The 13,155-nt window shown below is 42.0% G+C and overlaps 1 protein-coding gene across 2 annotated transcripts in view; it reads left to right on the top strand.

The window, feature by feature from the left end:
• The window catches only part of LOC125281931 (focal adhesion kinase 1-like), a 143,206-nt gene that overhangs the window by 50,501 nt on the left and 79,550 nt on the right, over positions 1 to 13,155 (top strand). For both annotated transcript variants that reach the window (XM_057312837.1, XM_057312838.1), the window contains exon 5: positions 9,516 to 9,742. In XM_057312837.1, coding sequence (XP_057168820.1) covers positions 9,548 to 9,742 — 195 coding nt within the window. In that variant the 5' untranslated portion in view covers positions 9,516 to 9,547. The remainder of the gene's footprint in view (positions 1 to 9,515; positions 9,743 to 13,155) is intronic.

Genomic DNA, 13,155 nt, shown 5'->3' with positions numbered 1-13,155 from the left:
ATAGCAGTGAAAGTGTAGATTGTTCTGGGTAGCATGGACATTTTAACTATGTTAATTCTTCCGATCCATGAGCATGGAATATTTTTCCATCTTTTTCTGTCTTCCTCAATGTCTTTCAAGAGTAATTTATAGTTTCTAGAATATAGGCCCTTTACGTCTCTGGTTAAGTTAATTTGAAGGTAACGTATGGTTTTTGGTGCTATTGTAAATGGGATGGATTCCCTCATTTCTCTTTCTTCGGTCTCGTTATTCGTGTATAGAAATGCAACTGATTTCTGAGCATTGATTTTGTATCCCGCCACGTTACTGAATTGCTCTATAACTTCTAATAGTTTGGGAGTGGCTTCTTTTGGGTTTTCCATTTAGAGTATCATGTCATCTGCGAAGAGAGACATTTTGACTTCTTCTTTGCCGATTTGGATACCTTTGATCCCTTTTTGTCGTCTGATTGCTGTTGCAAGGACTTCTAGTACTATGTTGAATAATAGTGGCGAGAGTGGGCATCTTTGTCGTGTTCCTGATCTTAAGGGAAAGGCTTCCAGCTTTTCCCCATTGAGAATGATATTTGCTGTAGGCTTTTCATAGATGGCTTTTATGAGATTGAGAAGTGTACCCTCTATTCCTACACTCTGAAGGGTTTTAATCAGGAAAGGATGCTGTATTTTGTCAAATGCTTTTTCGGCATCAATTGAGAGGATCATATGGTTCCTGAGTCTTTTCTTGTTGATATGATGTATGACGCTGATTGATTTGCGAATATTGAACCACGCTTGCATCCCAGGTATGAATCCCACTTGATCATGATGGAGAATCCTTTTAATGTACTGTTGGATTCTATTAGTAAGTATCTTGTTGAGGATTTTGGCGTCCATATTCATTAGGGAAATCGGTCTGTCATTCTCCGTTTTGAGGGGGTCTTTGCCTGGTTTGGGGATCAAGGTAATATTGGCCTCATAGAATGAGTTTGGTAGCTTTCCTTCTGTTTCTATTTTTTGAAATAGCTTTAGGAGAATAGGTATTATTTCTTCTTTGAATGGTTTGGTAGAATTCCCCAGGAAAACCATCCGGGCCTGGAGTTTTGTTCTTTGGAAGGTTGTTTATCACTGACTCAATTTCTTCATAATTAATTGGCCTGTTTAAGAAATCAATTTCTTCCTGTTTCAATCTTGGTAGTTAATAGGTTTCCAGGAAGGATTCCATCTCTTCCAGATTACTTAGTTTATTGGCATATAGCTGTTGATAAAAATTTCTAATAATCCTTCCAATTTCAATGGTGTTGGTCGTGACCTCTCCTTTTTTCATTCATAATTTTAATAATTTGGGTTCTTTCTCTTTTCTTTTGGATAAGTCTTGCCAGTGGTCTGTCAATTTTATTGATTCTCTCAAAGAACCAGCTTCTAGTCCTGTTGATCTGCTCTCCTGTACTTCTGGTTTCTGATTGATTGATTTCTGCTCTAATTTTGGTCAACTGCTTCCTCGTGAGTGGATTAGGCCTGTCCCTCTGTTGCTGTTCCAGCTTCTTGAGGTGAGAATATAAAAGCTGCATTTTAGATTTTTCTATTCTTTTGAGTGAGGCTTGGATGGCTGTGTATTTGCCCCTTAGGACTGCCTTTGCAGTATCCCATAGGTTTTGGACCGTTGTGTTTTCATTCTCGTTCGTCTCCATAAATTGTTTAAGTTGATTTTTGATTTCCTAGTTTATCGAGTCATTCCTGAGCAGGACGGTTCTTAGTCTCCAAGTGTTTGAGTTTCTTCCAAATTTTTCCTCTGGTTGAGTTCCAATTTCAGAGCGTTGTGGTCTGAGAATATGCAGGGGATAATTTCAATCTTTTGGTATCGGTTGAGACCTGTTTTGTGTCCCAGAACATGGTGTATTCTTGAGAATGTTCCATGGGCATTAGAATAGAATGAGTATTCTTTGGTTCTGGGGTGTAGTGTTCTATATATATCTATGAGGTCCAACTCGTCGAGTATGGCATTGAAAGCCTTTGATTCTTTGCTTATTTTTTGCCAGGGTGTTCTGTCTATTTCTGATAGTGGAGTGTTGAGGTCCCCTACTATTAATGTATTTTTATCTATATGTCTCTTTATTCTGGTTAAGAGTTGGCTTGTGTATCTTGCTGCTCCCCTGTTGGGGGCATATATATTTATAATTGTCATATCCATTTGTTGAATACTTCCTTTAAGAATAATATAGTGCCCTTCTTTTTTTTTTTTTTAAGGTTTATTTATTTATTTATTTGACAGAGATAGAGACAGCCAGTGAGAGAGGGAACACAAGCAGGGGGAGTGGGAGAGGAAGAAGCAGGCTCACAGCAGAGGAGCCTGATGTGGGCTCCGATCCCACAACGCCGGGATCACGCCCTGAACCGAAGGCAGACTCTTAACCACTGTGCCACCCAGGCGCCCCAATATAGTGCCCTTCTGCATCTCTAACTATAGTCTCTAGTTTAAAATCCAATCTATCTGATATGAGAATTGCTACCCCAGCTTTCTTTTGAGGTCCATTTGCGTGAACTCCATCCCCTTACTCTCAGTCTGAATGCATCTTTGGGTTCGAAATGAGTCTCTTGTAGACAGCAAATGGATGGGTCATTTCTTTTTATCCAGTCTGCAACCCTGTGGCGTCTTATGGGAGTATTTAAACCATTTACATTGGCACTAAGAACTGAGAGATAGAATTTTAATGATGCCATGTTGCCAGTAAAGTCTTTGTTTGTATTGGTTGTGACTTTCTTTTCTGTATCACTCTTGGGGCCTTTTTACCTTTATAGAACCCCCCTTCATATCTCCTGTAGGGCTGGTTTCGTGGTTACGAAATTGGTTAATGACTGGCGATTCTGAAATGTCTTTATTTCTCCATCAATTCTGAATGACAGCCTTGCTGGATAAAGGATTCTTGGCTGCATGTTTTTCTCTGAAAGAGCTTTTAAAATGCCCCCCCCCCAACCCTTTCTCTCATTCCAGGTCTGTGTAGACAGGTCTGACGTAATTCTGATGCCTTTGCCTTGGTACGTGAGAAATTTCTTTGCTCTGGCCGCTTTCAATACTGTATCCTTGGATCTAATATTTGCGATTTGCACTATGACGTGACGTGGCGTAGGTTTGTCGTGGTTGAGCTTGAGAGGGGTCCTCTCTGTCTCTTGGACACGAATGTTTGTTTCCCTTGCTAGATTAGGGGAGTTTTCAGCTACAATTTGTTCAAATATCTCTTCTAGACCTCTGTTTTTCTCCACCCCCTCGGGGATGCCGATGATTCTGACATTGGATCATTTCATTGAGTCAGTAATCTCCCATAACCTACATTCGTAAATAAATAAAATCTTTAAAACATAAATACATAAACAAACACAAGTAGGTTATGATGACTTAACTGCTATGACTTAACTACACTTGTCACATTAACTTTAGATTTAAAACATGTTCATCTTAACAACACTTTGTTAATGTGGGTTTTACAAATAACATATGTTTAAATTGGCTGAATTAAGTAAGACTGTATGTAACTCAGCACAGTTGTATTCTTTATATTTTGCCATTCCTCATTTCCTTAGGAATTTTTTTAAGTCTCCAAAAATTATTCACCAATTACTTTCAAGGTCTCGGTGTTAGCAGTCTTAGAAATTAATTTATAGTTGATATTAAAGTCTAATGTTGAATATTTTCATCAGATATATAGCATTAAAATTTTTATAGTGATATCTCAAGTAAAGTAAATGATTTACATAGTTTGCCATATTATCCGAAATCCAAAAAACAGTCTGTGTAATGAAGATATTAGTTGAATTGTTATGCCGGCAGTCCATGCTTTGCATGGTTCCAGTATGTACGAATATCAGTTTCTGTGGCTTAAATAATACCCGTCCTCAACAGAATGGTTCCGTTTTAGTTAACACAGGTATCACCTGTGGGCAATTGCATCAAGTACAGACTTGGTCTGCAGATCACTATAGAAACAACAGATGTGAAGTGTGACCAGCGGCCGGTCACGGTAGCTCTTTCCCAGTCTGCTGCTGACTGGCCACCCTGTGTCTGTTACTCAGTTTATACACAGACAGCAAATGTGTAGTCGTGGTGCCTTCTTGTTTGCCAGGGATAAACCCTTGTGACATTTTACAAAAATGGATCATCACAGGAGGGAATTGGACAACAAAGATGAGTTGCAGCGTTGAAGCAGGAAATGGTCACACTGGAAGTGAAATTGACTGGGCCGAGGTCCTGTGAAGCTGGTGACCGTGGAGCGGGAGCAGCCGAGCCCTCGGCTTGCATGAAGCCGCCCCAGGAACCAGCGGACTTAGTTGCGTTACTCTGGCCAGTGGACCCAGCAGTTATTTCAGCTCTTAAAGCCGGTGTGTGGAGTTTGGGCAGGCTCTGCGTGCTACAGCTGGAGGTGATGCGGACGCAGAAATCCCAGCAGTGCGGCGGGAAGTAACGGAGAGTGTAAGTGTGTGGTGTGCGGCGCGGCAGAAGCTTCCTGCGCCGTGCGGGTCACCGTGCAGCGTTCTGACTGAGACGGTCACAGAAGCACATAGCTGACTGTAGGAATGTTGACTTTGCTGTGGAGCCAGACTTTCTAGTTGTGTGGTCAGAGGAGCTTTGCAAATAAAGGTGAACTTATTGACAAGTGAGGAAGAGAGTTGTGACAAAAAAGAGGATGTTCCGGAGGAGGAGACGTGGCAAGAAAGTTCGTAGCAGAGGCGGTTTCGGAGGTGGCTTTTGACACTGAATGTACGAGGCTACGATGATGGAGGCTGACCCAAAACTTAGAAAGGAGCATGACAGTTTGCCAAGGCATTGGAAAGATACTTACTCTGTGTCTTTAGTCATAGAGCGAGGGGAAGAAGAAGGCAAGTGCTGTTCAAACCACTTTTGTCAAGTCATCGTAGGCCCCACGCTCCTGTGCAAAGCGAGAACCACCTGTGCTTCCTTTAGTTGGGATCCATGCGATATTAGTTATCTTTGCTGATAACAAGTCATCCCAACACTTAGTGGCTTAAAATGACAAGAATTATTTTGTTCCAATCTGTTGTCTGGACAGGGCTCCAGAGGGACAGCTGTTTCCATGTGGCGGGAGCTCAGGAGGCACAGCGGGCAGCCAGAGGGCCCACTCGGAGGCTGGCTCTGCCACGGGCCTCAGAACTCGATGCTGCCTGTCAGCGGGCAGCTCAGCTCAGGCTTTGGTTCTTGGAGCTCAGTTCTCGGGCTTCTTGCGCTTCTGGGTAGCATGTGGTTGGGTTTCATGAGCGAGCAGCCCAAGAGAACCAAGGGAACCTAGTTTGCCTCTTAATACCTGGCGCGGGATGTTTCTTAGGTGAGTCAGGAGCCCCCCCAGATGTGAGGGGAAGGAACGTGGCCTCCACCTGTGGAAGAGAGAGGCAGAGTCACACTGGAGCAGGAGGCACTTTCACAGCGACTTTTGGAAAATACAGGCCGTCACGTATTGATATAACATTAAATAAGTAACGTTAGCTCTTTGTTAAGTAAAATCAATATAGGAAATTTAGTGTATTCAGATTAGACTCTTGATGAGAAGAGAAACCCAAATCTTGTATGAAAGAACAACATTTGGGAGAGGAAAGTTTTTACAGCAGTCTAGTTTGTTTAAGGATTTACTGTAACTAGGGTCATCACCAACTTCTTAAAAACTCTCCAAACTTGTTTATGTCTGAAGTTTTTAAAATTGAGCTGTATCAGTTTGCATTCTTTGCTCCTTCTCTCATGTTCTGGCAGACATCTCAAGTTTTATTAAAGGGCTGGCATATTTCAAGGAGAATCAGTTTGCTGTCTTGGTGGGATCTTGGTGTGTTATAGTGAGTATCATCTAGGGAACTCTGGGAGTATTTTGCTTCCTCTCTTGCATCTGTGCTATTTTATGGAGTATTTATATCAGACTGTGGGGTGAGGCCCAGCTTGAACTCCAAGGTTTGTCAGCACCTTGTTTCCTCACACCCTGACTTGGGACTGCCCTACTTCTTTCAAGAGCAGAAAAGGTGTCTATCTCCTGTGTTCAAGGGAGAGCCGAGGCTCCGATAGTCAGCAGCGAGATTAGCATTCCGTTTTAGGAAGCCCTGCCCTGCACCCCCCTCCCCCACCCTCCCCGCAGTGCTGCCTGGGGCAGTGTGCTGAGTGTCAGAGCTCTGATGCCTGAGCAGGTCTCAACTATGGAATGAGAAGTCCCAAGCGAGGCTTTTTGCTACACTTCCCCATTATCAGCATCCCCCAGCAGAGTGGTACATCTGTTATAACTGGTGAACCTACATGGACACATCAGTTATCGCCGAAGTCCACGGTTTACTGTAGGGTCACTCTTGTGGTGTACGTTCTGCGGGTTTGCACAGATATATAATGACATGTATCCTCATTATACTGTCCTACATAATCTTTTTGCTGCCTGAAAAGTCCTTTTTGCTCCACTTTTTCATCCTTGCCCCCCCCAAACTCTGCATCCACTGAAATTTTTACTGTCTCTGTGGGTTTGCCATTCCTAGAATGTCATGTATTTGGAATCATATAGTGTGATCGGCTTCTCTCACTTAGTAATACGCATTGAAGGTTCCTCCAAGTCTTTTCATGGTTTGGTAGCTCATTGCTTTTTAGCACTAAATATTCCACTGCCTGGATAGACCACAGTGTTTTTTATCCTTTCACCTGCTGTAGGGTGTCTTGGTGGCTCCCGTGCTCTGACAGTGTGACGAAGACTGCCGCAAACAGAGACCTCTGTCTGAGTGTTTAACCACCCTTGCGTTCCTCTGACGAGTCCCTCTTGGTCATGATACATTATGAAATATTGCGTGATGACATTTGCTGATTTTTTTTTTTTTTTTTAAGATTTTTGCACCTGTGTTTATAAGAAAGATTGATTCGTACCCTTTCTCATATTGTCCTTGACTGGTTTTGTATCAGTGTTTTGCTGGTTTCATAAGATAAGTTGGGAAATGTTCCCTATTTGTTCAGTGGAAGAATTTCTGTAAGATTAATATTATTCTTCCTGAAATTATTGGAAGAATTCAGATATTCCTTTGTGGGAAGAATTTTAATTGCAGATTGACCATTTTTAACGGAATAGGTCTATTTAAATAGGCTTTATATTTATGGTTTTGGTTTCGTACAGCAGCAGTTTCTAATGGCTTGGGCTTAAGTTGTACTTTGCAAAGAATTGTGTATGCCCCATCTCAGGGTACCTGGGTGGCTCCGTCGGTTAGGTGTCCGCCTTCGGCTTTGGTCCTGATCCCAGGGTCCTGAGATCAAGCCCCAAGCTAGGCTTCCTTCTCCCTCTCCCTCTGCCCCTCTGCCAGCTTTTGTGCTCTCTCTTTCTCTGTTAAATAAATAAATAAAATCTTTTAAAAAAGAATTGTGTATGCATCTCAACTTTTATGTTCATTGACATAGTCATGATATTCTCTTAATAATATCTGATATTCTATCATTACTTCCTATTATTAACATTCTGTTATCTGTTCTGCTTCATTCTTGCTGTCATTAGTTTTCGCCTTATCTTTTTTTTCCTTGATTAGTCTTGCTAGAGGTCTATCAGTTGCATTATTCTTGTTAAAAAAAAAAACCAAACCTTGATTTTGTTCAACTTCCAAATTGTACTGCGAAATATGGATATTTAGATGATTAATTTCCAATCTTCATTTCTAATACATGCATTTAAGAGTATTGATCTTAGGGACGCCAGGCTGACTCAGTAGGTGGAACGTGCAACACTTGATCTCAGGGTTGTAAGTTCAAGCCCCAGGCTGGGTGTAGAGATGACTTAAAAATGAAGTCTTTAAAAAAAATAATAAAAGCGTAGATTTTATTCTAATCACAGCTCTGTCTGCATGTAGTATTGATCTTTCTTTTTAATTGTATTGTTGAATTGAGAATACTTTGAGTTTCTTTTTGGCTAATGGGTTACTTGAAATATGTTGCTTAATTTCCAAACGGTGATTTTTTTCCAGACAGTTGGTGATTTTTTAATTATTTTGTTGTTGTCCAGCTTTAATGCTAGAGACAGAATATACTTTTAATAATTTTAGTCCTTTGATATTTATTGAATCTTGCTCTTTCACCCGCCACGTGGTCAATTTTAGTGACTGCCTCCTGTGCGTAGTTAGTGGGTACTTCTCTTGCGGAGGTGAATTGCGCTTGGGTGTAGTGCTTTCTGTTGGTTAGATTGAGTTTGTCTGTCATGCTGTTCCCGTTTTGTCTGCTGGGCCCAGGTGGACTCCTAGTCTCTTCTGCCTGTCTTCAGCTTCACTGAGTTTCTAATGGCTCCCTTTGGGCTTGGTTTCAGGATTGGTAACTATCTTAAAGGGACAACTAGCGGAGTGTGTGGCTCAGTTCTCCACCCTGTCCTGCTCACCAGAGTCCTAGGGTCCCCATGCTCATAACTTGGTCTCTCACTGCCAAAAGCTCAGCCGGTTTCTCTCTCATTGGTGGCTTTTTCTTGGATCTTCAGGCTCTTGAAGGCCCAGAATTGGCAAATGCCCTTTGGGAAGAGGCAGCTGTTGTTCAGTGTCTCTTCATGTCTCCACCTATGTCCCCTGCTGTCCTGGTTGCCTCACAACATCTTGGACTCCAAACGTTGGTCTGGTTTTTTTGGTTTTTTTTTTTAAAGATTTTTATTTATTCGACAGAGATAGAGACAGCCAGCGAGAGAGGGAACACAAGCAGGGGGAGTGGGAGAGGAAGAAGCAGGCTCATAGCAGAAGGGCCTGATGTCAGGCTCGATCCCACAACGCCAGGATCACGCCCTGAGCCGAAGGCAGACGCTTAGCTGCTGTGCCACCCAGGCGCCCCGTTGGTCTGGTTTTTAACCTGACTTTTCTCAGTGGGAGTGTTCATGTTCGCCAAGCTATTGCCCCACATTCAAATGGAAGTCTTCCTATCACACCGACAGACCAGACAGTGGTTGGTTTGTGCTTTCTGGTTTCGTTTTATTTTCAGTTGTGACTTGTCTGACTCTCCTCCTGCTGAGGGACTGGATAAGTGGGAGGACTTGGTTTTAACTCTGGGGTTTTTGTCACTAGTGCCTAGTACGTGTCATGACCACTCATTGCATTTTTATTGTATGAAGAAAGAACTTGCATCTCATGTATAGGTTTTCAGAAGTAGTCAGCAAAATTAACATATTTGGCTTTCCTGTGAGGTTTTCCCACAGATTTAAAGGCTATGATTTTAAAAGGGTGGACGGTGAGGTGACATTGTTCATAGATAACATGGTGAATTTTTGACAGAGCTAAAATAGGACTCCTGGTCTTTTAATTTGTTAAGAAAATTTAACAAATATTTGTTATGCTATCGTGAATTCGGTAGTGCTCCGGGTGCAGGAGAGTACAGCGATTATCTTGGTCAGTCAGGTCTCTGCTCTCCCGATGCTCACCTTCTGCATATGACATGACCACAGGGGAAGAACATAGAGCAGTGTTGTTAATATAAGGATCAGTATATCATGTTTTAATAGATTTTAACCACATTTTAATAGATTTCAAATATGGTACACTGACAGCTTTTTTCCCCCCTTCTAGAGTATGACAGATACATAGCATCTAGCAAAATAATGGCAGCTGCTTACCTTGACCCAAACTTGAATCACACACCAAATTCGAGTACCAAAACTCACCTGGGTACCGGAGTGGAACGTTCCCCTGGGGCAATGGAGCGAGTGTTGAAGGTCTTTCATTATTTTGAAAACAGCAGTGAGCCAGCCACTTGGGCCAGTATGATCAGGCATGGAGATGCTACCGATGTCAGGGTAAGTGCATTTTCCTGGGAGAGACCCTTCATGGACATTAAAGTTACATGGGCCTAGGTTAATGGCACACACCAAAAAAGATAAAAATTTTTATTGCCATATTACAGTGATGTTAACTTTTTCTTTATATTATTTATTCACTTAATATGTGACTGACAGAATTTTAATTGTAAAATATCTTAGGAAAATAATAACTGAATCATGTTATTCATATAATGCTATTGATGTTTTTCTCTCCTTTTTTTTTTTTTTAAACTTCTTAGGACATAAGAGAACAAAGCAATTAAAACAACCTCTAATACTTAGGAAATAAATTATTTTCTATAAAGTGAATTTTGAAGGTATCTGCATGACTCCAGATAGGATAGGTTCTTCAAAAACTGATTGGTTCCACACACCAGACATTTGTCAAGGTTCTGGGGATATAAAGGGTCCCTGCTCATACAGCTTACTGTCTACTGTGGTGGGGAGGAGACACCCATGGCCTTAGCTGCAGTGCAGAGTGTGCTTCCCAAGGCAATCCTGGTGGCGAGGTTGCCTGTGTGAGTAATGTTGAGTGTGGGTGGTAGCCTGTGGGCGGCCAGTGAGCATCGTGGCCAAGAGAGGTGAGAGGCGCTTCGTGGGCCAAGATTGCTGAGAGGGGGGGGTGAGAGGGTAGCGGTGTGGTTTCAGACAACTGAGTTCAGGACGCCAGTTTTCAGCAGGTGTTTACTTTGGCCAGGTGTTACAGAGAAACTGCTCCTTCCTTCCCTCTGCCTACTCCGTGTTCATCTCTAAGGAGGACAGTGTCCAATGCCAGGATGAACAGATACATCTTTTTTCCCCCCTTTCTTTTTATACTAATGAAGCTATTTAATCTGCTGCTCTTAAACTTATATGCCTTAAGTACTTTTAAGCAAATTAAAGGGATTGACAGAATTTAGATTGAAGGGCACAGTATTACATTGAAGTTCTATGTAATTTCCATTACCTCTATAATATTGCAGTACTCACTGTTCAGATGGATTATTCAAAGGTGAATAATTCATTCAGGGTTTAAATATGTACTAACATCTACTTGCGGTATAATTGAAATATAGTAGTCTCTTGTTTTAAAAAGCTTCAACTTTTTATGAAGCTTGATGGCTTTTTCTAGCTTTCCCATAGTTTTATTTTATATTTAATTTTATAAACAGAGTCACTTGGTAGAAAGGCCAGCAGCCAGTGTTCTACCTTAATGTTAACTGGAAGATTCATATTGGAGAGAAACCTTGCAAATGTAGAGCTTACGGGAAGGCTCTTAGTATATGTTCTAGTCTTTGTGAATTTCAGTTACAGTGAATGAGGAAGTCTCTTAAAGCACTGCATTAGCCTTAATAAACTTCCGAGTATTTGTACAGGAGGGGAGCCCTTTCAGAGATGTGAATTTGACAAGACATTTAGCAAACATTCAAGATTGATTATAACTGAAAATGCACCGTGGAAAGGCTCCGCGACAAAGGTGTTTTGGTATCAAATTTACTATACACAAGAGGATCCATATCAAGGAGAAAACCAATGATCCCTGGGCACATGTCAAGCCTTTAGCCAATGTTACAAACTTACCAGATGAAAACATTTATATTGTGAAGAAGAACTTAAACCAGATTCACATTCCTAAGTTATGAGAACATATTTGTCAGACTTTTATGAAGATCAGTATGAGCAAATCCATGTGCCTGAGAACCAGGTGGTTTTACTTCATAGTAATTGATAAATGTTTGAAATTAAATAAGTCCCATCAGTTGATGATTTTCACCTTGAGGCAAAGAACTCTGAGTTGGCATTGGTTCACCACAGCTTTTCCTGTGATGGAAGGTGGGCGTTATTCATCACTCACATTCATTTAATGCTATAACATTTGAAAATGCAGTAGTTTAATTCTAAAGTAATGGATTTGCACAACTGAACAGAAGAGTACTGAAGCACATGTCCATGCAGTCTTTCTCCCCAAGAAGCACCACACAAGGAACACTACAGATAAAGGAACCGGCATATATCGTTAGGGGTACAGTGGAAGGAACGTGGCAGCATTTGAGGCCCAGTGACCTCCGGCAGAAATGGGGTGGGGGGCTGAGTTCAGAGTGGAAGCATAGGCACTTGGTAGAAAGCAACAGACCATTTAATAATGGTAGCAAAGAGGAAGCCAGGCCGCCCAGTTTCTGAAAAGAGATCGCTTACTGTTATCCAAAGTAACCGAATATTAGAAAACAACCCAAAGGAGCTGAATAATTCGATTCAGACCCCACCCTGCTGCACTGCCTGCTCCGGTCGCCGTGTGCAGCAGGTGGACACTCGGGCGTAGCCAGTCTCAGCCGATGTCTTGTAAGTGTAAAAATACAAGGTTTTGAAGACTTAGTGTGAAAAAAGAAGGTAAAATATCTCATTAATAACCTGTTTTGATTGCCTGTTGAAAAGATCATGTTCTTGACATATAGTAGGTGAAATAAAATGTTATTAAAATGGAATTCACCCATTTCTATTTATTTATTTTTAGAAATTTTAAAGGAACATGTACAGCTTGCATTTTCATTTCTGCTAGACAGTTGTGCTCAGTAGAAAGTAATTTGCTTGACTCAAGAACCAGCACCTTTGGAGATGTTGAGAAAATATCTGGATTCTTGTTGTAATTCATTATAGAGCTTTTATTTCTCATGCTGCAGTTAGTAATTTTACTCCTTTTACAGATATGTGCTACTTTAATTAATTTAAATGTTTGGTTGTTGAAAGGATTCCTAGGACTCCACCATTTATAGGCAAAGCGTACAAAGCAGTGTCTCAGGTGCAGGCCTCATGGCCTCGGACACTCGGAGGCCATCCCTGGCCCACGTGGCCACCTGTGTAGGAGGAGGCCCAGCACCTTCTTCGGGCGGGGGGGGGGGGGTCTGTGAGATGGGCACGTAAGCACGTTCTGTCTACGTCATCTGCCTCAACCTGACTGGTGTGGCTGCCCAGATGCGACCAAAATCAGGTGCGAGTCATAACGCCGGTCATGATTCCTGCCAAGTGCTGGCAGACTGGTGCATCCTGCCCCTAAATAAGCAGCAGCCCACGGAGGCAGACATCACCTACCTCGGCCATAGCGTTGGCCCCGGGTCAGTAGCAGGCCCCAGGCAGCTCCGGAGCTCAGATTGGGGTTAACTCATGCTGGACTATATTGAATTAGAATGGTCATCTAGAAACATTGTAGTGGTACTTCAGAATAATAAGGGTGTATAGAAAATTCCAGATTCTACCAGAGGAATCCCCTACTTGGGAAACAGAATGACATTTACTTTTCATCAGCAATGCTGGATGCAGGACAACACTGGAACAGCATCTTCTCAGGGCTCAGGAAAGTAAGTTGTACCGCAGAAGTCTTCCAGACAGATTACCAATCATGAAGACTGGGAATG

This window comes from Ursus arctos, unplaced genomic scaffold, assembly GCF_023065955.2.
Source record: "Ursus arctos isolate Adak ecotype North America unplaced genomic scaffold, UrsArc2.0 scaffold_16, whole genome shotgun sequence".
Lineage (NCBI taxonomy): Eukaryota > Metazoa > Chordata > Mammalia > Carnivora > Ursidae > Ursus > Ursus arctos.
This window is presented reverse-complemented; position numbering and strand designations above follow the sequence as displayed.